The following is a 24,193-nucleotide window of genomic DNA, read 5'->3' as shown; positions in this document are numbered from 1 at the left end:
ACTAGAATTGAACCTGAAATGTTCCTTTAAAATCGAATCACTGGCATGTATAGTATCAACACATAAATTCTGAATATTCCCTCATATATTCCCAAATCATTCTCTTACACATATTGTTCTTCATCTTACACACACACTTCATGAGATAAGTCAGCATGACCTCAAAAGTCTGTAACAGTTCTCTCTAAAGCAACATTTGGCAGCATCAAAGAATATACTAAAAAATAAGAAGTACAAATTATAGGCACATTTTACTATTATTCTAATGATACATCCAAAAATCCCTGTGCATTGGTTAAAACATGCAGAACATTTCAACTTCCAAATTCTAGACTTCTACATCTATGTGTTTCCTTTGCATTAAAAAATAAATCATTTTTTCAGGTACAGGCATTAGTTACATCGTGGACCACATTTAATTGTAAAAGCTAAAATGTCTTAAAATTTTCTTACAGTGCTTTTTTGCACTGGTCCTCAGATGAGGTGGGGTGGGCTCTGACCTCACTCACTCAAGTCTTTCCTGCCCTCAATGTTCCCTCACACACTCTTACCTTGCTTCAGAAGTGAGCTCCCTGCTGGTGGAGGCTGGCTGTAAAGTCCTGCAAACAACCAGGCCTGAAAAGTCTTTCTGTTATAGTGACACCTGATACATGGGCATTTCCAATTGGTGCAGATGGTGTAGTGGGAAGAGTTAAGGAGGGAAGGTCCAGATCTTGGCCTGGGCACTGAATAAGGAGATGAATGCAGGTTTGAGGCAGTGTGACAGAAGTTTGTAAGGAACCAGTCAAGACACTGTTGCTATATTTGCTGTTGTACTACGCAAGCAAAATTAACCCTTTTTATGAATGGGATTAATGAGTGTGTTCGGTTTGGCCTTTGATGTTATTTTTAAGATAATTGGTGGACGTTTTGGCTGTGGAGTGGAGGTGTCCTCCAAGGCTTGCTTCCAAGTCCTCATGTGATGTTTTATGAACTCCATAGTGATATGAAACAGTTTGTCAATTAAAATGAGTTGAACTAAAATAACTGGTAGCTTTTATTTAATTGTAAATGTTTTGAGATCACTAATGCACCATTAAATGGATAGAAATTAATGTGAATGGCATTCAATAGTTAGCTCAAAAATAGTATGTAATTCAGTAGTTCTCAGACATATTCTCATGAAAATACATTTATTGATGTTACAGTCATGTTCATTCTAGCCTCTGGCATCAGGGTAGGATTTAAACAGCTGATTGGAAATTCTTATTTTAATTTGGGGTTCAGCCATATGCTCGAAGCAACATTTAAATAAATGTCTGAATTAAACAGGCTTTGCAATGGTGAAAGAGGGGCAAGAAATTCCTGTTCCATACAAAACCAGGGAGGGGCTCTCTCAGGTGGAATTGTCCAATGATCCAAATGTCTGAGACCGAATTCATAATAATAATAAAACAAACTCTTGGGTAGGCCTAGCCCACCTTTGTCAATCGGCCTATGGAATTTATTGAAATATAATCTGGAATGCTTACAATTCCAAATGAAAGACTTCGATATGCTATCAAATTGCTTGAAATAAGAGAGGGGGACATCTACAGGGAGAAACTGCAGCAGGTAGTTACATTTTGGAATACAATTAACTTCAATAACATTAACCTTCCCAATCATAGATAAATGTAATGAAGCCCACCTGCCCACATCGCTCGAAAACTGTTTTATTAAGGGGTCAAAATGAACTCTAACTAAATCAGACAATTTTGCTGGGAATAAAATGCCCAAATTCTTAATGCCCTTTTTGCACCACTGGAAAGCGCCCAGCTGAAAAGCCGTTAATGGGCAGTACGCTGTCAGAGCCAAAGCTTTGGATTCAGACCAATTCACTCTGTATCCTGAGAATTTAGAAAAGGAATTAATAATTAAAGGAATTAATAATTCTGTGGAGGCAAGGCATAGAGCTAGTGGGGTAGGACACGAATAATAAAATATCATCTGCTTAGAGCAAAAGCTTATGCGCCATACCTTATGTGCTATCTCCCTTTCTTATCGTGGCTGCTAATGGTTCCAGGGCAAGACAGAACAATAATGGGGAAAGAGGGCAAACCTGCCGGGTGCCCTATCCAGAGTAAAATAATCTGAAATCAATCCATTTGTTTGTACCGCCGCTACCAGGTGACTATAAAAGTAACTTTATGCATCCAATAAAAGTATTTCCGAATCCGTATTTCCAAAATCTTAAAAAGATAATCCCATTCTACCATTTAATACACCTTTTCAGCATTGAGTGAGATGGCAGCGACCGGCGTGTGATCATTCGGTACTGACCACATGATATTGATGAAATGCCTAATTTTATTAGTAAAGCTGCAGCCCAGAATAAACCCCACCTGATCCATATGTATAAGAAATGTCATAACTTTACTTAATCAGTTAGTCAGAATTTTTGACAATATTTTAACATCTAGCTGGATCAGAGAAATTGGACGGTAACTCTTATACTTACTTGTATCTTTGTCCTTTTTAAGTATCAGACTGATCCAGGCTTGTGTCATGGTTGGCAGAAGCTTTCCATTCCTTAATGATTCTGTATAAACTTCTAGCAAAAGTGGAGCCAGTTCTGTAACATAATATATAAAACATTCCACTGCAAAGCCACCTGGCCCCGGAGCCTTGCCTTTAGGCAAGGCCTTAATTACCTTGCCAAGCTCCTCCAAGGTTACCTCAGAATCAAGAGAATATTTTTGTTCAGTCGTCATTTTAGAGAGTTCTAATAGTTCCACAAAGTTTATAATATCTTCATTAGTAGATGAAGATGTGGAACTATAAAGATCAAGAGAGAATACTTTAAAAGCATTATTAATATTAATGGCTGAGGTAAAAATTTTACCACCAGCAGATTTCACTGAGGGAATTGTACAAAAAGACTCTCTCTGCTTTATATATCTAGCCAGAAGCTTCCCTGCTTTGTCCTCCGACTCAAAGTATGACCTTCCAACTATACGAGTTCTCGTGCTTTGAACTTTTTGATGAATGAGGCATACTGTATGAACTGACTTCTAACAACCACACAGGATACTGAAGAACAGTAGGTCTCCATATAAACATTGATTTCAGCCTTCAACATTTGTTGGAATTCAGGATTTTACAAAATGGATACATTAAAGTGCCAACTATATGATTTCTTTTTCTCTGTATGTGGCAACACCTCTAGACACACCAGGGAATGATCTGAGTCTAAGATGTTTTCAATTGAGCAGTCCACAACAGATGAAATGAGGGACTTAGTTATATTAAAAATATATATTCTAGAATAATGTTATGGACTGATGAAAAAATGTATAGTTCCTACCAGATGGGATTAAAAGTCACCAAATATCTGTAAAACCAAGATTTTTACACATCCTGTGAAGCATCAGTGTTGCTCTAGGGGGCTTACACAATTTTGCTTCACTATGATTGTGTCCATCAAATTCTCATCTCAATATTATATCATGAGGGGAGCCAGTGGCTTGCAACATCCCTTCAAGATCTATAAAAAACCCCTGATCATCAATGTAAGGTGCATAAACATTACCCAAAATCAACCTTTGCCCCTGAATTTCTGCAAAAAAAAAAAAATGATGACTCTTCCTAATGAATCTTTAATCCATTTTAAACATTTGAATTGTAGATGTTTACTTATCAATGTTATGACTCCCCTGCACTAACTTGAGCCAGCACTAAAGAAAACATGTCCACCCCATATAATCCCAAATATTTCAGCTTCCTGCAGGGGAAAGACGCGTTTCTTGAATAAACACAATATCTTATTTCTTACATTTAAGAAAATAAATGACCTTCTTTATTTGTTATGCGGTGCCCCAACCCATTCACATTCCATGTGGTGAGACACTATCCACTCATACTAACATTTGACATATTAGAAAAAATAAATTGTGTGTCAAAAATAAAATTATAAAGACCACATACCAACATGAGTGCAACAATCAAACCCTGAACTTCCCTCAGAACCGAACAAACAGAAAGAAAAATAAAACAAAAAAAGTGTGCATTAACCCCGCGGCAACCCTCCATCCCTCCAAACTCAAACAACCCATGTCCATGTACGCCCAAGAGTCCCCGTGAAAATTTTGCAACCTGTAATTTTTCTTTGTGATGATGTTGTTAAATTTCAACATCATATACTGTTTGTCTAAAAGGTGAAAGTATGTCACGTAAAATATGAGGTCATTGATTCAATTGAATCATGCTGCCATTTTGTTCCAACCGTTAAGAGGTACGCTTCCCGTACAACTACGTAACTCACTGCTTAACCACCATAGTACGATGCATCATTGCAGAAAGTCGTGTTCTCTGACAAAAGCCTTGTGTGTTAAATCGCTTTCTCTTAACAGCCTTTAATCCCTTAAACAGCTGCATTTGCGTTTAAGAGATGTTTCAGAATGTTGTTCCTGCAAAACTCTGGAATAAGCTGTTTTTAAATTAAGCTGTCCTTTATTAATGCACTGGACAGTGGCTTGGTTATCACAGTGGACTATGATGCTTTTAGACATCCATCCCGACACCCAACGGAAGGCCATGATAGGATGCAGTTCATACAAGGCTGAAGTTGTTGAGTGAGGGGGGGGGTTGTCATACTGGAGGCCAGGTGGATGCAAACCATAGGGCTTGGTAGTAGCCTACAAATCCGACGGATGGCGCTGCTTCAGAGAACAATTGGATGTCGTCTGGGGAGTAAATTAAATTGTCGTAAAAGAAGGAAATGTCATTCCAGTGACTGAGGAAGATAGACCATAGAAGTAAGTCGGCCTGACATGGTTGGTCCAGGACCACGGTGTTGTTTAGTGTGGGGACTGAAGAGGCAAGAGAGAATATGTGTGGCAAAGTTTAGATGGCTGAGGAGAGAGAGAAGATCGTGTTTTGTGTAATTGAAGGACAAGATGTGGTTTGGTGTTCGGTTGATCTACAGACGGCACATGAGATGCTCTTGCATCTCAGGAACACTCTATTATGTAAGTCTAAATCTAGGACTTCACAGTACTGACATTGGTTCCACTGAGCTACTCTAGCTGCACATTTATCTGAGAATAGTTTGTGGTATGTGAAAAAGTGGCTGCCTCCGTAAGATAGGGAAAGTTCGGCAATGATGGATAGATAATCATTGAGCTTGCTCCGTCTGTGTGGGAACATGGAACATTTAATTTTGGTATAATGGCCGAACGCGATGCACATTTCATTAAAGGTGAGCGTAAGGGAAACGCTGCGGGAGGTATTCTTTAGGTTGACAAAGAACTCGCCGCAGTCTATGGTTCTATGGTTAAAAGCTGCTGATTTTGAGTGTTTAGTGGGTGGAGTTGGGGTAGGAGAAATTGCTGAATCACCGTGTTTAGAAGTGATTAACAGCTTGAAGAGCTGGTCTTGTTTGCGCACCTTGGGGGCGTGATATCTGCGGTGGCAAGAGTGTGTTGCAATCCATTGAAGGTCCATTTAGCTATACTGGGGATGGAATGGCGATCTGGCGTGGAAAAAGCATGTGATGAGGAGGAATATGAAGCTATTGATGGTGGAGGAGGAGTGATAATCCTGCGGCGGCAGCTGGGAGTAGAGGTCTCCGAGCGTGAAGTTTGGTGGCCTTGACTGGCTGCTGGAGGTTGTGGAATGGTGTCGGGGGAAGCAAAGATGATTCTGGGTTCGATTAGCTGTTGTTGGGAGAACAGAGCGATGGAAAATTCCTCATCAGGAGGTGAAAAAGTCGATTTCCTGAGACATCTTCAAGTATTGGGTGGGGTGTAATGCCAGAAGACTCAACGCCATGTAGAGGTAAGCAGCTGTTTATATAGCGATGTGATTGTTCAGATTAAATGACCTTGCTCCTCCCAAACCTTGATTATAAAACTCAATTTTAATTGCAATTAAAAAAATTCTGTTTCATTTGAATATTTAGTTAAAATAAATAAAAAAATTTCAACATTTGAAATTAAGCTGCCTTGTGTTATTGTGTAGGCTATTGCTTAACGAAAATTACCCCACAGTACCACTTAGCGTCCAACCAGGATGTAATAAAGGTGTTAGTCGGTTTGAAATTGAACACTTAATGTGTGATTAAATTATGATATTGTGGCAAGTCTAGTAGTGGAGCTTGTTCATTCTCTTCAGATTGAGTTTTAAAAATGGCTGAATTTGAGGGGCCAATCAGAAAAGTATGCATTTACGTTGAAGTATTAAGGAGGTGCTTGTGTCCAAACCGAGCCTTTCAGAAAGAGGGCCAGAGACATTGTGGAAAATGATCATATACTACTAAATTATGAATGTTTTAATGCAAACATTTTTACTAACATTATCAGTTGACCTCAGGGAAGATAATAAAACGATAAAAAAGAGAATTTCATGGAACTGCTGCTGCTTATCTGCAGAGGGTGCTGTGCTTATAGATTGTGTAACTGAGGGTGTGCAATCTGGTGACCGGGGGAGGGGGACGGACACTTGCCGATTTCTAAGGTGAACTGGATCCCCATTGCTTTGCTGACGGATCCCCCCACACCGTCACCATTCAGTGTGCATTCTGAGTAATGGACTCAGGGTTTTATTTTTGGACTGCTATGGAGCCTGTGCCTTCCATTTGAAGGAAGGTGGAATAGTTGAACATGAGTCTCCCATTCTGACAGTCCAGGCTGGGACAAGCAGGCAGCCACCGGACAGCCCTGAACAGCAGAAACACAGGTACAAAACAACAACAAAACCTTCAAATTTGATCTTGTTGTTAACATGTAAATATCCCTAAAGTTGGGCAGTCTTAAGTGGTTGCCATGCCTTTCCATTGGAAGAAGGCTTTAGCAGTATTATAGCAAACTAACTTGACAGTCTTTTCACAATCGCTGCAACTAGGGTGTGCATTCAAATTAGGATTATTAAAGTCAATGTAGCTTGTGCTCCAATTTAACCATAAATTATAACTGCCATTTTTTTATCTCATAGATGTCAAGTGTCTTAAACATGCAGTTGCATATTTTCAAAGGTATGCATAATCAAATGTTCGGACTGACTTTATGCATATTTATATTTATAGGGGACCGTGACTGAAGTGTCTTTAACTGTCTTCGGTTACGGTCATATATTGGTAAGTTATCTTTTTTTACCATAGGTGTTTGCTAAGAAGCATTAATACGGTGCATGATTTTACTGCTTGGCTATTCTTGCCCTTTCCTCTTTTGAACTAATATCTTGTAAGTTCTCCAAACTGTCCAGCCTACCAGGGACTTAAAAGGAGGACCTCCTCTCATATGGTTCTGTATGTCACTCTGTGGGCTCATGACATCTTTTACATTCTCTTACAGGTGGCCTATATTTGAACCAAGGCACAAAAAAAAAGTGTTATGCTTGCACAAAAGACATTTTAGTATTTCATCGTCTAGGTGAGATTATAGATACAGATCTAATAATTTTTTTCAAGCAATAGTGCAGTTAAATTGTTTCATTTATAAATAAGGATTGAATTATACACAATTACATATATTTTGAACAACTGCCTGTAGAACCCAACAGCACCTTTTTGGTATATGTTCTTAGTTTTTGCGTCAACAGACACCATTGAATTTGAATTGTAGTAAAGTCACAGTGATTTATTATGTAATTAAGTGTAGCTGTCCCTCCTGTGTGTTGAGCGGTGACTGCTCCAGATCACTTGGCATTAGTTTACAGTGAGGGTGGAGAGTGGCACCACATTCTGTGATATGGAGCAGATGACTTGCTCATTTGCTTTCAGCCTAAATTTAGGCCAAGGAGGCATTCTAGAACAGTTTTGGAGGTTCACCATGTCATAAACTGAAAAGTCCTACTAAATGTTTTACTTGCAAGTAGATTTAAATAAGAGGCCAGAATCAAAATAAGAATCATACAAAATATCACTTTTATTGAAAGTAAAACAAGCAGTTAAGGATTACAAGTCACATTCCCATTTTAACCACCCAATTATTTATACAACTGGGTCGCAAAATAATAAAACATAATAACTAAACAAACATGTTTATATTAATATTATAAATATGATAAATGGAATAATTCCAGTGTTTTCTTGAAAAACAAAGAGAGTGTAGTCATTATGCAGAACTACAAAAAGCATGAGGAGAGAGGTAAATAAATGAAATATAATCAAATATAACAAAGACCAGGGAAGTAAGATTGAGAAGGCAAAGATTGGTAAATACTCAAGGTAAGACTTAGCTTAATACATTTCCACTTCATTAGAAGTAGTTCTGAAAATAAAAGTATACCTTATCCTTAAATTTATTTCAATTTAATCTTTAATGTGGTAGAATTTTTTTTTCTTTTCTTAAAGTAACAGTGTTCCAGAATATAAAAGGCCAGCATAGACAATCAATATAAAAATGACGGCAGCAAACATCTTGTACTATCTTAACTCTTTGACATGTGACACTCAGATTACGTTTATACTCATACTTTTATAAAAGGGCATAATATCAATATTAATTCTCAGGGAATATACTTGGCAAAAGTAAAAGATCTTTATAATATATGGCAATTAATTGGTCACATTTCTGAGAATTAGTTAGCTCTTAACATTGTATATGTGGCAAACTGAGTTTTCTATTCTGAAGAAAACATTAGAACAGTCAAAAACAGAACAATGATTAAACATTTAAGACAGAACAGTATGTAAAATGTAATGAAATGTGTTACTTATTTATGTTAAAGTTTTTTGATGTACTGTGGTATATATACTGAAGGTCATTTTAAGGCTAAAATAAACAGATCTTGGTGAATCACCCCAGACAAGGAAATATTTTGCTGCTGAATTAAATTCCTCACAAGCCATCCTTAGAAACTTCACCTGAAAAAGAAAACAATATTATTAGTGAACAATAAAGATGCCTGTCTTTTGCCAGTTTTCAGAATAGTTTACAGTACACGTTGCCAACATTAATATCAGGAACAATCATTATTATCTTAGATATCACTGTCTGTTCATTATCTTTTTTAGGGGGCTGAAGATTTCATGGCTGTCAATATTAGCAATGCTGCCCAAGCAGGCCTGCTTTCCCAGCAGGACCCACCTCCACTGTACCCCAAACCTGGGAAAGAAAATATCCGGCTCCAGAAACTACTCAAGAAGACTGCAAAGAAAAAGGCTGCTGCCCAGGTTACACAACCATCCACCCCTTTCCGCTCAAGCCTCTCCCCGGTCAATGAAGCAAGCCCTGATCTGGAACACAGTGATCACTCAACTCCACCCAAGTCTCCAGAAACACCTATCTACATTGGCACAGTACACCCACGTATAAGTGTTCGACCACTGTATCAGCATGTACCATCCCCTTACCCTCATCACAGAGAATTCACTTATGGCAAGACAGCAAGGTTTTCACCCCAACCATATGTATCTCCAAGCCACAATGTCCCCCAACACAAACCTACAGCAGTTCTAAACATAGTCTCACCAGTACCTGGACATGACATACATGCTACAGCTCCAATCAGGATTTTAGTGACTGATGAAACCACACACTTGGTCATGAATCTTGATTCCCAGGAACATACTCTACAAACATCACAAAATGTTCCAATCCATCAGCCAACCATTTTTAATGTCTCTAGAACAGCAAAGCCATTGTTTGAAGTTCCTCAAATGTCCATTTACACAGCAAAGTCAGCAGGTTTGAGAACATCTTATTATGCATCTTCACCAACAAGGAGTAGAACACCTACTGCAGAATTACTGAGAGGCCCAACACCAACATTTGAGGTTAGAAGGATTGTAACACCAACAAATGAAATAAGAAGAGATAGAACACCCACCAGAGAAATCAGAAGGGTTAAAACACCAACATTTGAAATCAAGACAATTACAACCCCAACTTTAGAAATTAAGAAAACCCCAACTCCAACTGCCGAAATAAAAAAAGAGACAATTCCATCTTCTGAGATCATGAAGGTCAGAGCTCCAGCCTCAGAGATTAAACGAGATGCAACTCCAATACTTGAGACAAAACGGGTTACAACTCAAACACTTGAGAAAAAATGGGTTACTACTCCAACACTTGAGACAAAGGGGGCTACAACACCGAGAGTAAGGACACCTACATTTGACATTACCTTATCCAAAACATCTTCAGGGCGGCCCAAGACACCCTCAGAAAATGTGCCACGTGTTAGAGCACCTGTGATTGAGATTTCAAGACCAAATCCACTTTTATTTGCTGTATCTCCTGTGCACATGGAGGGCAGAAGATCAAAAACACCAACCTCAAGCTTGGTTGAACCACATGATGAGATTCAGGTGAATGACACCAGTCTTCAAAATGGTGGCATATGTGTCAAATCAATTCAAGCCTTAAAAGAAGATAAAACCACATCTGAAAACTTGTCAAAACTTGAACAGTCAAAGGCCAAACCTCAAATACGGGACACTCAAACAACTGAAATCTCAAAGCTTATTGCAAATTATCATCCAAAGCCTGACACTCCAACAACACCAAGCAAAGGACCTGCACAGTCTGTTTTACCTTTAGTTGGGCATCAAATACCTATATCTAGAATCCCTCCATTGGCTAGCCAAAGACCTAAAACACCAACAACCAAATCAACATATTATGGATTGACCCCTGCTGAATATGTTGCCCATGGAGGAATAAAAAGTTATTCACCCTCATTTAGCATTTCTTCAACAACTGTAGAGACATTTCAACTTCCAAAACAGGAACCAGTAGTACCTCAGCTTAATTTGGCAGCAAAAGAGGATACAAAGCCTGAGGTAAAACACAAAGAACAATCTGAAATTCAACCATCACAGATTGATGTTATTAAACATGAACTGACTGTAGCTCCTCCACCTTCTGAGTTTCCAAAGGCAGCAGCTGAGACAAAATCCAAATCTGATGGAGACATTCCCAAGGTATCTGTCCCAGAGGAAACCAAATCAAAAGTAAAAATTACAGGATTACCTGATATTAAAATTCCAACCATTATGGTTTCTGTAGCTGACATACAACCATCAGAAGCACCAAAAGCAAAGACAACAAAAACTGTGACACCACGAGTCAGAACTCCAACCTATGGATCTCCCAGACTCGCCCAAATGACATCAATCCCTCAAACTGTGAATGAAACTAAAAAACCTGGAACTAAGGCTGCAATATCATCTGAACAAGATGTGGGAAAGCCAGCACTGCCAAACTTGTCAGCAAGTCAGATTAATGGCCAATCAACCAAAGTGCCAGAGAAGCCAACAGAGGCTAAAATGTCTTTGTTGGAAAGAATTACAAAGCAAAATCTAGCATCTGCTTCTTCTGAAAAACCTCCTGAAAACCATGAAGAGGATAAGGCTGGGGTTAAGCCTCTGGCTAAACCAAAAGAAGACCAAAAAGACCTTAAAACAAAGGACACAAAACCTGAAAAAGTAGACAGATCGGAGACAAAAGTTAGTACCCAACAGGAGATCAAGCCTGCAGAGGAAAAGAAGCAGGAGGGTGACAGTTCCCCCCTGACTGCAGAGCCTCTCTTGAAGGTGATCCAGAAACCAAAAGGCATGAAGTCAAAACTCAGTGGCTGGTCTCGCCTCAAGAAACATATGGTGGTTGAAGCAGAGGAGGCTAAGTTTCCAGAGCCTGAGCCTGGATCAACTAAAGAAGTGCTTGCCAGTGCTGATCTAAATACAAGTGAAAAACAAAATAAGTCTGAAGATGAAGCTAAGATTATTGAGAGGCAGGACAGCGAAGACTCCCCTAGGGCAGCCAAAATGTGGGATGCTGTCCTCTTCCAAATATTCTCCACTGAAGAGAACATAATGCAACAAATTGAAGCCAATAAAACCGAAGACCAGAAGAAAATGGAGGTAGAACAGAAGACACCAAAAGAAATTCCGACATTCGCACATCGCTTGCCAGTTCTGCTTTACAGCCCACGGTTCGATGCCAGACGACTAAGAGAGGCAGTTTCACGACCAGCGACAAAGATTGCAACAGTTTTCGAAATGGGGCTCATAGGCCGCAAAAATAAAGATGAAGAACAAAAAGACTTTAATAGAACAGCCAGAGGCTTCAATGCTTCTAAAACCACTGACGTCTAACTGGATGGCATATAAATGATGGGCAAGGATATTGTAAGATGTTATTATGATGGTAAAGTTCTGAAAACCATCCAATTAAATTTTCTTTATAAATGTATAGCTTTATATTTAGATCAGTTGGCAAATAAACTAAATGGATATTTTCTTTCATACACACAGCAAATTTGCAGAACCAAATTGTATTACCCAATGGTCAATTGGAAGTAGCAATTTAGGCTTTTTTCTAATCAGGAAAATACATGGCTTAATTTCAGAAATCACTTTTAGATTAAAGAGTTAACTGAATAGATTTTCAAAGCTTGTCCTTCAATGGCATCAATTATTGTAAGCATGTGAAATATGTTAATATTTTTTTAATAATTACATCCAAGTCAAAAAATAGCTTAGTCAGAAACGATTAATTTACATAATTCAATAAACATGAATATTTGTTCAAGTCTCACAAAACTTAAACAAATCAAGAGGCCACAGTAGACATACAAACTGCGTATAAAACAGTTCAATATATAGTCATTTAAGAATATTCAGTTTACCCTTACATTTTTTTCTGACATCAGCTTTTTGCCCCTAACACTACAATAAAATACACATACCTTTATCTCAGCTAAAATTGTCTACAGCCAGTATTCTTTGGTTCTTAATGAAGAATACAATTTAGGTAAAGTGGCTTAAAATCTCTCTCTCTCTCTCTCTCTCTCTCTCTCTCTCTCTCTCTCTCTCTCATATATATTATATATATATATATATATATATATATATATATATATATATATATATATATATATATATATATATATATATATATATATATATATATATATATATACACACACACACACAATACACAAAGATAGGGAGATCAATTTCAAGAAAAAAGTTGTTTATGTATACATTTAGTAATTTTTATTTTTTTGCTTTTAAAGATAACATGCTAATAATGGGTTTTAAGGGGCAAAGCCGTGATTGTATGATTTAAAAGTGCAGGAACAATTAAGTGAGAGTTTTAGAAGGGTGGGCCAGTGGAACTGGTTAACCACAGAAGCAAGAACCAGAAATTGTATATGAAAGGGATGTAAACAGTAAGTATGCTAAGAATTGGAACTTCTGCTAAGCCTCATAAGTACTGAACGCAAGGCATGACACACACTGCAGACCAGAGCATGCCTGCAGGGAACTGTGTACTTGGTGCTCAGAGTTGACAAATACCTTTCACTAATGAAGCCTTAAAATGGCCTGTTCAAACCACAACAGTGAATACTGTCTGTCAACTTGCGCTTGTTCTTGTTTCAGGCTTAGGTCATGGTAAAATGGGCTTGACCTTTGCTTGCATGTTTGTCTTATGCTGCAGAAACCATCAGGCTGAGAATATATTCTCTGTACTGATGGTGATGTGTAAAATGCTTTGCATTCTAAAGGTGCACTGTACTAGATTTAATGTTATTTTATATATTTTTCTAATAAAATACCTGATTTGAGAGAGGGTCTCATTATTATTCTTTTTTATGTAAATAAATGAAAGCTTTTAAATGAAAAAGTCTGCACTGTGTTAGCAGCTTGTTGTGAATTGACTGAAACATATATATCGAGAAACTTATAAAATGGGCTTACACAAAAACCCTGCACGTTACTTCTGCAAAATCTTTAGATATTTCTACACATAGCCTATTTTCATTATATGAGTTAATATTAATTCCATTATTTGGTAAAGGACTTACAAGATCATGTAATCAATACAAGAATCAACAACACTGGATTTAATACATTAGACCATCTTAACCTATTTAATGTGATATCGATATTGAAGGCCAAAAAAATAAATAAAAAAAATGGGCCACATTTCACCTGAAAATTAAAGATTTTTGGCCTTGTGACTTTATTTTCATGACAATTAGGCACATTTCCCCCACCTGAATTCTTATTAGGCTACTACAATGTGAAAAAAATCTTAATGCTGTACAGTAATGAACATCATTTTCAGGCAATCCCTTAACACTCCCTCCACAGTTTTAGCACATTTTAGCACATTATGTGGACTTTTCAGATGGTCCCTTAATTGGCAAAATTTCCAACAAATATCCAGGTTAATTTAACAATCTTTTTCAAACGATTTCGCCATTATGCCACATCGGACCAGATTAAATACAGGACAAATTGCGTCCTGTAATGATTAAATATGGGACGAAAGATTTCATTTTTAAATACGGTATGATCAATTATTTTACGGGATGACTGGCAACCTCTCACTTCAGGTTTATGGGCAGTGATCTACAGTTATTAGGTGATTAAATTATTATTATTATTATTTTTAAAGAAATCACACTTGTGTTTAGTTTCTACAGAAGCATTGTACCATCTTTAACAACACTGGAACACTTGGTCTGTCTTGAAAGGTTTATAGCAAAAAGAAATACATTTCGCTAAGGAGATATTTTCTCAATGAAACCTACTGTTTTAATGTAGCATGCTCCTGCAACAATATGTTTTGTAGTGGACAAATTGCTTTGCACCATGTTCATTTGAAAAGTTTTGAAATGAGTGACAATGTAAGATAAAAGAACGTGTCTCACTTGATTTCCCATTGGGGTAGACCCTGTAATGGTCGTCATCAGTTTAAATCTTCTCGTATTTGCCATGGCCTGTCACAACAAACTTGTACCGTGAACCCGGAGAGGAGCCCTAAAAATATAAAGGTGAGTAGGGGTTAGGGTGGGAGGTAATGAGAGAGGGATTCATTTTAGCATGGTTCTTCTCTGAATATTTACCTTTCCTCCTGGCCTATCGGTTGCAGAACCTTCTCCAATAATTTCCCACATGTTCTTCTTCTGCAGAACATCCCCAGGTTTAACATCCTGAGAATTAGCAGTAGAAAACATGATTAAGATTACCTTTATTTTCTTAAACCTGCTGTTTGACTCCCATCACCCTTGTAACATGAACCAGGACTGGTCAGAATGCTACTGTATATCTCTGAGTAGCACACGGGTCAAGTAGGAATTTGGATTCCATGCTAAGGGAAGGCAAATAAGTAAGATAGTTAAGTGTATATGGATAACAAATTATGACTACAGCAATTAAAAGGTCCAGTTGAGGCACCAGATCACCTTTTGTTAGCCATTTACAACTCCATTCTACATTTTTTGTTTGTTGAGACGCTGCGGTGTGTGATAAAATATCAGGTAATCCACACAATTATACAATTGATAGGGCCGCTAAGATGAATCTTCAATAAATGGATAAGTTAGTTAAGATAGCCTGATAGACCTAGAATATGGCAAGCCGAATTGACTTTTAATCATTCAAATGATATGATTTGTTGATATCAAGGATTACATTTTAATTTCTTAAAATACTAACTCTTGATATCAGAAATGTAATTATTACTAGTAAAAATGCTCATTTTTGATATCAGTAGTTACATTTGAACTAGTAAAAACATTAATTCTTGATATCAAAAATGTAATTTCAACTAGTAAAAAGTGTAATTATTGATATCCGTAACATCATTCACTCCTAATCAAAACGCAATTACAGATATCTAAAATAAATTTTTTACTAGTTGAAATTCCAATTTTACATTTCAGCTATGTACCTCTTATTAGTTTTCAAATCAATAATTACATGGTTAATAGCTAAAATGTCCATTCTTGACATCAAAAATGTAATTACAAGTAAAATTGCTAATTTTAGATATCTGTAAATGCATTTAAACGTGCTAGATTTGGTATTGCAGACTGGAAATGGATCTTGGATATCAATAAATTGGAGGGTAACTACAGATATTTAAAAAGGCATTTTTACTAGTTAAAATCACATTACAGATATTAGAAATTAACATCGCCACTAGTGAAAACCAAATAACTGTAATTAAAGTTTTGATCTCAAGTATTGACATTTGCACTAGTAACCATGTCATTATTTATATCGAAAATTATCATTTTTATTAGTAATAAGTGCATTGCTGATATGTGCAATTGGAATTTCAACTAGTAAGAAATAAATGATTGATTTCATTAATTGCATTTTGAATGAGAGTGGATGAGAGATCATAGTGAAATTCTACTACAGAGAACCCAGTTACGGTTATTAAGAATGACAGTTTTTACTAGTAGAAATACAATTCTTGATATCAACAATATGTATTCCTATGAGTGATGACATCATTTTTTTATATCAAAAATTCACCTTTTAACTAATAGTAATTACAATACTGATATAATTTTAACTAGTGAAAATGGAATTGTTGATACTAACGATTCATATCCTGAGAATAATAAATCTGTAATTGGATAATTGGAATCTTAGACACAAACCCACTTGGAAAAACCCAGTCATGGTAAACTTTGCATGATCTAAAAGTAGCATCAGTGTGTGAACCATAAATATTAAAAGATAAAATGGTGCACTAATGTAAAAGAAATATATAAATAAAAAAATAATTTGTTGAGAAAAAACAACTTAAGTTTGATGTTCATTATATCTGAATTTAATGACCTAAAGTTAGTTTTTCTTCAGACCCCTTACATTATAAACCACATAACCTCATCAAAATAAAAAATAAAAAGTGATGATGATAAACTTGATTTTGTAAAAATGTTCCCACAAGGGGGCACTATTAATGTATAATTGTATGATTTTACTGTATATTTCACTATGTTTAATTTAATATGAATGTCTGTTCTATATACAAACACCTGCCAGTCTACAATTAGCCATAAAATACAATTAGCATTTTTATTCAACCATGGGATTTACAAAACACTGTAAACAAGAAACCTTTAAGGAGTTAAATAAAAACAAGGACATAAATGAAGGATAGAGGTGGGAAGACGTGGAGAGACGTCTAGATTTTTGTTTAGTTATCTATGTATTTATTTTCAAGCAAAACTTTGCACACTACATAAGACACAAATGGCAGTGAACAGGTTAATTCATAGACTTACAGATGGTGTGGAAGGGCAGTTTTTGTTACCACCTTCTGGACTTCCATTCACCCATTGATTGATCAGGTTTGCCACTCCCACTTTCACACAGTCTGTATCCTAATTGTATAACAGTACACAGGGTTACACTTTGTTTCATTAAAATGGAAAAGTATTAAAAGTCATTTATATTGTGGAAGGAGCTTCTGTGTTTGAGATTTGTAAATTGCAATGGTTTGTACTGAATTATTAGTTCTTCTTAGCCTTGTAGCTCTGAATATTCATTGTGTGCCCTGTGAAATAGTCTACATTATGGCTATCGTTCGCCAGTTTCATGGAAGGTGTGAGTGTTTCAACTTTGTTTCAAATTCTTCCACAGTTTTATTGATTCTGTCATAGCTGTCATCACTCAATGTCATCACTTTTTGAAAGATTATCTTGCAGTGTCTCAAAACCAAGTGAAATGCCAATAACCAATCTTACTTAGGCGTCATATTAAACCGCAGTCTCAGATTGTTGGTACTGAGCGAATTTTGGCCACCATTTCAAGCAATACTGCATCTATCCTTCAAGGATACAGCAATCCCATGACAAGTTCAGATACATTTTCATCCAAATGGTGGACAAAGCCGATGGAAATATCAATATTATATGTCTAAGTATCTAAGTACATTCATATTCTGTAATAAAATATTGGTAGGATGTAATTCCAGATAAAAATTCAATCTTTGTGCTACTTTTTTGTACGAATATTCGTTTGTTAGCTTAGGTATGTTGTAATTGAGACTATAAATATATCAATGCAAACAGAACTTTGTTAAAGTTGCTGCAGCATTTCAATTCAACTACTAATGAGGTTTCATTTTAGATAGAACTTAAAGAAGGTTTATGTGAACGGCTGTCCATCTAGGCACTACCAAACAAAAAAAAAAATCAGACAAACAAGCCGCAAACTCATTATTTTCACATGCAAATGAGATTTGCCACATATGTTTGCCAGAAGTTTGCAGTTCTTTACCGGTAGTGGTGAACCTGCAGCAAATCTTTTGAAACAATGGACGATGTGCTGCAAAGCTCATTTGCATGTGAAAATAATCAGTGGTAAATTTGTGTCAATTTTGCCATGAATCTCGATTTTTCTAAGGGTAGACAATGAGTCATTTGACTAGATTTTGACCAGACTGATCTCATGAAACTTTAGTGACAGGAGGTTGAATGTTTTCGACACATGGAGAATTAAACACTTGAAACTTGAAACAAACACTGATTTCCTGTGAGTATGTATTGAGACACATCCACTATGTCTTTATCGTACAGTTAGAGGCAGCTAAATGTGATTCATTTGAGTAACGTTTACCAAGAATTCCTACGCAATTGTTGAATGTTGATGTTCCAAGTGCGTTAAACTCTGACATCCTGTGGGTGTGAGCGTGTTAGATTGTGAAAGTGTAAAGAACAGATGTTCCACACTACATGACCTATCTCACGCTGCTGCTGCAACACTGCGTCCACCTTATGACCTACATACTTACACAATCTAATACTCATTCAAAGTAATAATAGAAGTGCCGTCTACTACTCTGACATCACTTTTTTCCATTATTACATTTAAAATAGCCAATTTCTCACTAGTTTGACATTTTCTTAAAAGGTTCCTTCGTGCAGACCAACCATTACACACTATTTACTGGAACTAAGGAGGTAAGAAATTAGAACAACCTTTTTTGTGTGTTTAGTTAGTTAGTTTTGGCTATGAGTTAATAAATGAGTGTCTCTGATCTCTGACCTTTGAAGGAGTGCCTTTTGGGGTGGTTGGATTCCAGGCCTCTCCAGCTTCAAACAAGTTTTTTTTAGAGGCCACCGGTGTAGAGACGCAGGGCAGGTCCACCATCACTGACTTGGTCATCTTTGGTTCTTTAGAGGAGCTCTAAAACACAGTATGAGGGCGATAACATTTGATTTTAAGAAAATATAATAGCAAATGTAACCATAAACTTTCTCAAGGGGAGATAATTAAAGAGATCCCATATAATCTCACTAAATATCAACTATCTGATCAGGTAGTATACATTTTCTCAGAAAGTTGTAATTTCTCTAAATAATGGTTTAACCAAGAGACTCTCCAGGTATGACGACACACTTTGACTATTTTAAAATTCACCTCAATTGCATGTGTGTATTGCTCCAGTTTGTCATCAATCTTGGGCAGCAGCACAGGTCTCTGGGTCTTCTTAAAACTGTTACTGTTTTAAAAACAAAGATTCCTGATTGGTGCATATGATAGGCCTACATTAAATTCAAAATCACAATTAAAAACACTTAAAATCATTAAGCACCCCCTCTACATCTGAAAACAAACTCTACATCTGGTTAAAGTTATCCAACCCATAAATCACTGCTGACAAGGCGATGGATTTACAAATTATTGGGATGACCTTTGCCACCTAAGTCAATATTTACTTTAAGACAACATACATTTTTCCAACTTATATGTAGATTTTTTTTTATCTCAAGAATTTGCAATTTGTAGCAATGTCAGTGAGTTTAGAGGCCAAGAATGTCCAGTAGAAAGTGGATATGCTCATTTATGTTGCTCACCTTTTCTTTAGAGATCGATTCAAAGACTCTGTCCTCTCTGTGATCTGGAATAAAAATGTTTAGAATAGTTTAAGATCAATAAAAAATTAGGTAGAGGTTAGAAGTTGACAGACTATTTCATTAAAGTAGTGTGTAATTTCAGCACCACTAGCGTCACCAGAGAGAATTGCAAAAATAATGAATGCTTTCAAACAGGTTTCCCATACACTCCCCCTGACTACCATTGGTTGGACATACAGAGGCCTGCTTCAAACAAACAGAAACATTTTAATAAAGGCAGAGAGGCACAGCGTTTATGAAAAAACAATCACAGAATTCACCTTTAAAGCATTTATAAATGTTTTCAATGTTTTCAAAGAGGCTTAACAGGGGTTTACTTGGACTACAGTATATACAGTACAGATCCATTTTCTGTTCATAATCAATGCTGTTTCTATTGTGTATGAGAGTCTTTAAGATCAATATAGTTGCTGTGGTAGAATAAAGAATGTGGCCAAATGTAAGGGTGCAGGTGAAATGATGAATTCCACCAGGATGTGTAATAGTGAGAGAGCAGCTCCTGGAAACAGCACCTTTCCAGTCTTTTCTAGACTAACACTGTACATGATAACATGCTCCTGTTTCAGGCCCACAAAAGGATCCCTTGTGTTGCTATTGAGCCTGCTGGCTTTTTAACCTCTGCTCACTGAGTACATACTTTCAACTGTCAATCACTCCTCATGTTTCCCATTAAAATATTCACAGAATACACAGAAAAGCTACAAAACACCACTGCCAAAAAACTAAAAATTTAATAAAATTAGCATTAAAAAGGCTACATTTAAAGGGAAGCACTCATAACCAAATAAGACACTTTTAAGTATATGTACAGTGTATGAATTGCATTTCAAGATATTGCTACTATTATTGGTAATATTTAATGGATGAATAAATCAGTTTCCCTCAAGGTCAAACAGGTGTCCTAGCAGAAGAACCACAGTTCATCCCATTAACTATGGACATATCTAACTAACACTGTTTAATGTGTCAAATTCTAATCATTTTTAAAGTAAGTACTGTACATATATATATATATATATATATATATATATATATATATATATATATATATATATATATATATATACACACTGTATACCACTCACAGGTGAAGCGAATAACAATGATCATCTCCTAACAAGGCCACATGTCAAGGTCTGGGTAGATTAGATGGTAAGTGAACAATAAGTTCTCGTAGTCAATATGTTGAAAGCAGGAGAAATGGACAGAAGTAAAGACTTGAGTGACTTTGACAATTGCCAAATTGTTATGGCCAGATATCTCTGCAACGGCATGGCTTGTGGCGTGCTCCCGGACAAACCACAAAATGGCAAAACATTGTTAGGCGCCTAAGGCTCATCAATGCACAAGGGTAATAAAGGCTATCCCGTATGGTCCGAACCGACAGGAGATCTACTGTGGTACAAGTCACAGAACATTTTAATGATGGTTACTGATGGAATGTTTCCACCATGTAAACCTGTTGTAGGAAGTAGGCTCAAAGATGACTCATTAGGCCATGTTACTTGTTTTCTATTACTCTGGGGTCCAAGTGTATTGCTTCTCACACCAGGTTATGCATATTTGTGGAATGACCATGGATACAAGTGGATAAAGCTAGCACGGCTATAAATCCCAAATTTGTTAAGCTCATGTCCTTAAGGTTTATGTTTAGACTGGCTCACTGAGTGCCTGAGTCATTTTCCTTTTCCTGTGGGTTGGATTCAAATGTTCAGAATGATCCCCTTGACACTCTAATGAGTTTGCAGATTTTATGACTTCAGACATGAATTCAGACAATAATTATTGGGTCACTTTTGGAACTCTTTTGGTTGCTTAATGTTGCTTTGAAAACACAATATCCAAGGTAACTGTCAGACCTTTTTTCACAGATGTCACAAGCTGCTGTGCAAATCAAGCAATATGGCTTTCAAGCTATTTTGTAACTCTATTTTTACAAATATGAGTGGTTCTTGCTTATGCAAAACTTGCTAGTACTATGCTAAAGTGTTGTGGGTCCTTGCCAGGGCATTTCAATATGGTTGCTTATGTGTTATGAGTGTTTTTTTTACCATGTTGCTATGCAATTGTTTGGCTTTTCTGGGTGGTTGCTAGGGAATTTCTTTGTGATTGCTTACTGACCCACATAAAAAAATACCTTCCCAAGTCTCTATTATATTGTAGTCTCTAGATATGACTCATGTTTCTTCTTCAATGTATAAAAGTAAATTATTATTCATTTAATTTTGAGGCCAGATCACTTAGAAAAGTAATAGCACACCTTTCCTCAACAAGCCACATGATTTCAGGTATCAAGTTAGGATATACGGAGAAGGATTAAGTCAGGGGTTTGTTAAAATATCCTTCAAATCCCAAATTCCCCTAAGGATGAGCCTTAGCAAGTGCCACTTATTATGATATAGTCCAGTTGTGATGTTTATACTCAATCATGCAGGTCATCACAAACCGTCTTGCAAAATGATTCTGGATTATCTGGAAGTGTTTCTCCATTCATTGAATGTGACTCATCAGTTGTGTCAGAACCAATGAAGTCACCCAAATGAGTGGTGAAACATCTTCAAAACAATCTCCAAAACACATCTAACAAATTTTTTAATAGAAAAAAACCCAAAACAAATACGAGCAAAAGTTTCAATGAAACAAATGACACTCTTCAAACTGTTTTAGATCTTGGTGCGTGTAGACTAGGGCTGTTTTCACACTTTGTTGAATTGCTCAGCCCAAGCCGGCTAATGCTAACAGCTAATTCCATACATGTTCAGAATCACATGATATGGTCTTGGAAAACATTTCATATAACTCTGAATTTTAAAGTTATCATCCTCAAATTTGAAATACAACATTATCAGACTTGTGGCTTTAGCTCCATTGTGTTTCTATGCCTCAAAAAGGTCATCTACGCCCCTGGTGGTGAACCTGCATCAAATCTTTGACAACAATGGACAATTTGCTGCAAGTTTGCCATGAACTCTCGATTTTGCATAAAAAAAGACCTTAATTATGTTTGTAATACAAAGGAGTGATGAACTACAGCCCTTGAATTTTTAGTTTGTATTTTTAGGTTTATGGTAAAAAAAAGTGGGCACAAGTTAACATGTTAAACATCATCAATAAAGGTCTGATTCTGCACATTTGACCACATTTCTTTCATATAAATTGTGAACTATACTAGAGCCTAAGTGAACTGTGTCCTAGACCCACATTTTTAAAGCAGATTTTCTTGGTGGACACCCAAGTTAAGAAAACAGCTGTAACACCAAACAATGAACCAAAATTGTCAAATGGACTCGGGTTTGCACCAAAAGCTCTAGTGTGAAAATTTAGATGAAACAAATCAGCTAAAATAAACTAAAACCATTTAATCTAAACTATAGGTCAAGAGTAGGCCATGAAGGCCAGGTACTTATATACACTGCAAACTTGTGTGTGATCACTGCACAACAAAGCACAAGCAACTTCCACTATAATATGGAAATCTTAAAAAGAACAGGTTTATTTATTCACTGGTTGGGATATTGATTAAGAGATTAGATTACGATTAAGAAGACTTTGCAAAAGTTCAGATCTGTTATGTAAAATTGTATATTTACCTTGAAAGTTGGACTAATGGGGTTAAGAGTGTTAAATAACTCATCGCCATCTGTGGAGGAAGTGTTGAGATTCTTCATTCTCTTCTCTGCCGCTTCCATCCTCCTCCTCTCGATCTCCTCCTTCATCTGTCTCTTCTCCTCCTGTACAACATGCCACAGAGTTTTGCATTATAAACACAATCCTTACCCGGCATTTATAATCCGTTCTCTCATCATTTACTGACTCTCTTGCATCCCAGATGTGTATGACTTTCTTTCTTTACTATCTCAGATCTGTTGGTCAATACAATGCTAGAGGATGGTGGCCATAAAATGTAAGGTCCAAAAAGCACACATAGGCAGCATAAACGCAATCCATATGACTCCAGTGGTTGAATCCATGTCTTCAAAGTATTGGTCACCATTCACTTGCATTGTATGGAGATTTTCTTCTAAAAATCTTTGTGTTCAGAAGAAAGAAAGTCATACACATCTGGGATGGCATGAGGGTGAGTAAATGATAAGAGAATTTTCATTTCTGGATGAACTATCCCTTTAAATATGAAGCAGTGTTTTATAAATGTTCAACAAGATGACTCACTGTTGGAACATTACAAATAATTGTTTATTGAATGCTAATTTCTAAATATAAATTAAGGTGAGAGAACGTTTTGAGAACTTTATGCCAAACTTTAATAATTTTCTACTCTACTGGAAGAAAACTGGACATGTAAACATTCCCACAACCAAAAGGAAACATTTGGAAAACGTTTAAAAATATATATAATTGTTAGCTGGTCAAGTTTATTGTGTTTGCAAGTTCCCATGCTCAGCCACCTCTTTTTTGGCCTCTTTCTGCTGTTCCTCTTCCTCTTTCCTCCGCTCCTCCTCTTCACGGGCTTTACGGCGTTCCTCTCTCTTCTTCTTCAGTTCCTCCAGCTCCATTTCAGCCTCAGCCTGACGTTGCCGAAGATGTTCCAGCTCCTGGC

General features: G+C 36.7%; 2 protein-coding genes across 2 annotated transcripts; one reads left to right on the top strand and one right to left on the bottom strand.

Annotated features, from left to right (window-relative positions):
* Window positions 1-6,494: 6,494 nt before the first annotated feature.
* On the top strand, window positions 6,495-12,774 carry LOC127641872 (muscle M-line assembly protein unc-89-like). The gene is made up of 3 exons (XM_052124686.1): window positions 6,495-6,696; window positions 7,043-7,093; window positions 8,975-12,774. Exon 3 carries the CDS (start codon window positions 8,990-8,992, stop codon window positions 12,056-12,058), a length of 3,069 nt encoding a protein of 1,022 aa, XP_051980646.1. The 5' UTR covers window positions 6,495-6,696; window positions 7,043-7,093; window positions 8,975-8,989; the 3' UTR covers window positions 12,059-12,774.
* On the bottom strand, window positions 7,860-24,187 carry LOC127641874 (non-muscle caldesmon-like). Its single transcript, XM_052124687.1, has 9 exons — window positions 24,042-24,187; window positions 23,226-23,366; window positions 19,576-19,619; window positions 19,139-19,220; window positions 18,764-18,904; window positions 16,999-17,097; window positions 14,821-14,907; window positions 14,626-14,734; window positions 7,860-8,824 (listed from the first exon to the last, which is right to left on the bottom strand). Exons 1-8 carry the CDS (start codon window positions 24,147-24,149, stop codon window positions 14,669-14,671), a joined length of 768 nt encoding a protein of 255 aa, XP_051980647.1. The 5' UTR covers window positions 24,150-24,187; the 3' UTR covers window positions 7,860-8,824; window positions 14,626-14,668.
* Between the last annotated feature and the right edge of the window lie 6 nt (window positions 24,188-24,193).

Source organism: Xyrauchen texanus, unplaced genomic scaffold, assembly GCF_025860055.1.
Source record: "Xyrauchen texanus isolate HMW12.3.18 unplaced genomic scaffold, RBS_HiC_50CHRs HiC_scaffold_211, whole genome shotgun sequence".
NCBI lineage: Eukaryota > Metazoa > Chordata > Actinopteri > Cypriniformes > Catostomidae > Xyrauchen > Xyrauchen texanus.
Note: the sequence above shows the minus strand (reverse complement) of the source record. Positions and strands in the feature narration are given on the sequence as shown.